Source organism: Pyxicephalus adspersus, chromosome Z, assembly GCF_032062135.1.
Source record: "Pyxicephalus adspersus chromosome Z, UCB_Pads_2.0, whole genome shotgun sequence".
Lineage (NCBI taxonomy): Eukaryota > Metazoa > Chordata > Amphibia > Anura > Pyxicephalidae > Pyxicephalus > Pyxicephalus adspersus.
In genome coordinates, this window is record NC_092871.1 from 18602243 (window position 1) to 18606845 (window position 4603).

The following is a 4603-nucleotide window of genomic DNA, read 5'->3' on the forward strand; positions in this document are numbered from 1 at the left end:
TGTTCTTAAGTTGAATTTGTATGTAAGTCGGAACAGGTACATTATTTTAATAAATGCAATTAGGACAGATGTTTGTTTCAACATATTATTAGGCATCATGGTGTCAGTTACTGTATAAAATCCCCACTGTGAGGTAATCACTAACAAAGCAAAAAAAAAAACTTTATGGAGCCTAGACATTCATTTCTTCTTGAGCAAGCTGTGCTTTGATATGCAAAAAGAAACAACTGCAGAGTTTGTCTTTGTCATTAAAGAGTTACACGAGGTTGCAGAAGAGCTAAGTCTCAGCTGTGTTTAGCAAAAAAATTTCTTCTGCAAAGTCATGCAAACCACCCCCTTCCAAGCCTCCCTGCTGCACACGAGGGAGCAGGGAAGGCCCGTTCGTGTTCATATGTAGGAGGAGTCCGTATGTCGGATGTCCTTAATCCGGGGACTACCTGTATAACCAAAACAGGTGTGCTGCATGTAAATTTACTGATGGAAATATAGAGATTGAACAAAAGAACACTTATTTGGTCTGCTGTTTTTTTTTTTTTTTTTTTGTTGTCCAGCCAGAAGTGTAGGGAAATGACCCCACTTTATTCTTTAACTATACCAGTGAACGTATTGGCACCCACATGGCTGTGTGTCAGGTCTGTGGAATTCTCAGGACCAGATGGCCAGAAATAATTGGAAAGCCGCTACCATATAGGAATTGCACAGGCGTGTTTAGCTGTTTGTCTGTAAATAGTATTTGATTCTCTTCCATGTTTGCAAATGGTTGCTTGCTTGAATTGCCTTGGGATATAACACTGCTAATCTTATCGATCTACTCAACTTTTTATTAATAGTCTTTACAAGTTAAAACAATACTGATCTTGCACTCAGCAGCAAAACATGTTTGCTTTATTGAGCAGCAGACAAAATATACAATAAAAGCCATGTCAGCCTTTAGTTATTTCACACACACTATGCATTCTTTTTGATATGTTTAAGCATTTATATTTGCTTGCATTTTGGTCTCTTGTTTGTCAAGTCAAACGCAAGTCATCAAAACCAAACTGGTCTTCTTTATTGGGGGGGGGGGGAGTGGCTAGCTTATGTTCTTTCGGTGTCTGGGTTCTGGGAACTGGTTCTTGGGCCAAACAAAAAGTAAAGCAAATCACTTCATTTATCAGGGTAGCACAGGCTGTTATGCTGATGCTTTGACTTGAACAGTTTCCAAATTTCTGACGTGGAATCATAACAGACTTTCAATACTTTTAGGAAACTTATTTAAAACTGTTTGTTCCAGGTCCTACTTAAAAAATATTGATGTCAGACAGCTAGCATCTTCAAAAAGGGGCAGCATTGGCAACTCTAAAACTTTTCTCATGACAGAGTCCATACATCACATGGAAAGGTGATCTAGTGACAGGGTCTCTTTAAACCTCTGTATACTCAGAAGCTTACTGCTCTATGTCAGAGGGAATTTTAGATCAAACATACATTTTTCAGTGTACTGCATATGCACAATTTACACTTTTAAACTTTCTCTATAACACATCTAATTCTTTTTTTCAGTTTAGGTTGCTATAAATATACAATATTCACAAATATGTTCCACTGTATTTGGATTTGGAATCCCACAGTGTTTGTGCCTTAATCTCATGCTTGTCCTATCCTTCCTTTTCTCTCCTTAGCCCCCCAGATACCATTCTGCAGTTGCTCAGAACAATGAGAGCGATGAAGACCGTCAGTTCCGGAGGATCTTCAATCAGTTGGCTGGAGATGTGAGTACACACATTTTCCTTGCTGCCTGGCACCATTCAGATTCTGTGGCACAGTACTGGCAGACGAGCTGTTGTCTCAGGGAGGCTTTTCTATGTTCACTGGAATGTTTGCTTTGTGTCACTGACTCTTGTGTTCTTACAGGACATGGAAGTTAGCCCGTCAGAGCTGATGGGAATCCTCAACAAAATCATTGCAAAGCGTAAGTGTTCCCAAGATGAATATTTGCTCTTTACTTAAAATTTTTTATGCAGATACAATTGAAAGTGACAGGTTCCCTTAAATTCCAGCTGCACATACTTTCTCTTTATTTCTCAATTCTCTGTTTACTTAGGGCACGGAGTATGTAATAAGCTTCATGTATGCTCCAAGCTAATGACAAATAGAAAATTGAGCCTTAGCTGCTGTGGGGGCTGACATTTTTGTGAGACCTTACCCCAAATCCTTTCACATTAAAGCAGAACTTGGTTCTTGTTGGTATGGGTGAGCTGTTGCCATAATTAGGAAATACACACTGCATAATAGACACTGCATATTTACCGATTATGGTCCGCACTTCACTTTTTTTTTTAGTGCTCTTTATTGATAACTGGTCCAGAAACTTGTCACTGTTTCATCTCTCAAAACTGCCATCTTCACTGCTGACTCTTCTGAGAGTCCGCTGAGATCTAATCAGCCTTTGGACGGCCACTGATGACCTGAGCAGGAGTTACATTGTCCTCAGCATCTAGCTGTATTCTATGGTGCTGCAAATAGAGCAGGGCTCTACACTTCATGGGGTTTGTGCAGTGTAAAAAAAAAAAAAAAAGCCACCAGGAACAGCGGAATGTTTTCTTTTTCCATACATTCGCATTTCTCTTCTTCAAAACATTTCTAACTACTGGTGATTTTTGTTTTTTGAGTTTTTAGTTCCTATTCATATTTAATCAGTTGTCCTTTGGCCTATTGATGCCAACATGAATGCTTAAAAAAAAACAAAAAAAAATGGGTTACTACTCGGTAACTTTAAAATAACAATAGGGATGCCAAGGAGGAGGGTTTGGCTATTTTTAAAGGAAAGAGCCAGGTCATTATTTCTAGCCATTTACATCAATGTATGTTACCTTACATTTACAACCACAATCTGAATTTTTTTTTGTAAAATATCATAACAGAAAATAGTACATCCAGCAAAGTCCTCTGCTTTAGTAAAAGTGAAACATGGTAGGTATCAACAATTTATTGTTGGGTGGAAAATGGGAAGCATGAGTCACTACATAGGAAGTACCTTGCCACCTAATATTTCCAGGCTGCCAAGAAAGTTTTTGGATTTTCCATTGTTCATTTGTTTTGAGTGCAAGCTCTTTTTCTACCTTCTAGAATCGGGGGTTTGTTTAGTGAGTCACTGACCTGAAACGAGAATGCTGTATCAGAGTTCAGATTGACCAATGGACAACTTTAAACACTGAACACTGCTCTATCAATTTGGAAAATGATTCTTGTTTTTTTTTTTGGGGGGGGGGGGGGGGGCGGGGGGTTGCTGGGTTTGGTATGCTCAGCTTTTGGCTGCATACTTGTTCAGTGTCTGTGATTTGCAAGATAGTGATGTCAGGATTGGAGTGGAGGAAAAAAATAAAACGTGAGTTTCTACTGTGACCCCCTTTGGAGGGAAAATGTATATGCGGATTTCCACTATAAAAATATGGGCCATTGACATCAGTTCTACATGCTGCAGAAGTCAGACCGCAGTCAAAATCCCTTCCTAGATCAAAGACCGTCATCACAAGCACAGCATCCCTACATTATTGAAGACATTTACTGAATTATCAGTACTGCAGATCCACAATGTTTTTGGGTCACACAGGACTGCTTCTTCTAGGCTAAGTAAACTATTTACTACTAGTACAGTGGAGATAAGACCATAATTTATTTTTTAAGTGTTTTGGATAGGGTGAAACCATTCTTGCTGTCTTCATTTTACTTTGGAGATTTTCCTTTGCTTTCTGTCCAAGACATGCAGCAGAGGGTGGTATAAAAAAGAAAACTCTACGTAAGGTTGTCACTTCAGGTGTCCCATTTGGAACATTGCTCCTCACCCCTTGTTATTGGGATTGGGTCACTAGGACAAACCTAGAAATCATCTCCCCATAGACTGCAATAAAAACTTCTCAGGGGTTCAAATCTTTAGGTTTTTGGCTGTGCATATACTTAATTTTTGTACTTGAATAATTGAAAGAGGCTTTTCACCAAACTAGACCTAGTATCTGGATCCTGTAATTCAGAGTATAAATGACAAACTTTCTTGTAAAATGTACACCATTTCCCTACCTTTCTAGATGCGGATCTGAAGACGGACGGATTCAGCCTTGACTCATGTCGCAGCATGGTGGCAGTAATGGATGTATCCTTCAAAGATTAGAGTACACAACCGGGCCACTTTAAAAAGGAGGGGGGGGACTTTTCCTGTCTGGGTTGCTTCATTGCTACCAATCAGATGTTCATTTATTTTTTCATGCTACAGAGAAAGAATGTGACTGATGTATGTGAGATACAGAGCAGGCAGCTTATATATATATATATATATATATATAGATAGATAGATAGATAGATAGATAGATATCGCTCTCACACATGTATGTAAATTCTGTTTACAGCAGGGATTAAATATTTTGGAGACCACTTAATTGATTGTTTTCCTTAATACTACAATGCAGAGTGACAGCACTGGCAAACTGGGCTTCGAAGAGTTCAAATACTTATGGAACAACATCAAGAAGTGGCAGGTGAGCTGATGGGACATATATATATGTGGCCGAGTTATTTATATATATATATATATATATATATATATATATATATATATATGTATGTGTGT

At 38.6% G+C, this 4603-nt stretch overlaps 1 protein-coding gene across 1 annotated transcript in view; it reads left to right on the forward strand.

The window, feature by feature from the left end:
* CAPNS1 (calpain small subunit 1) overlaps positions 1-4603 on the forward strand; it is a gene marked incomplete in the record, with an annotated part of 18943 nt that overhangs the window by 9974 nt on the left and 4366 nt on the right. The window contains 4 exon segments of the mRNA XM_072430959.1: positions 1662-1751; positions 1894-1951; positions 4065-4129; positions 4443-4511. Of these exon segments, the coding sequence (XP_072287060.1) occupies positions 1662-1751; positions 1894-1951; positions 4065-4129; positions 4443-4511 (282 nt within the window).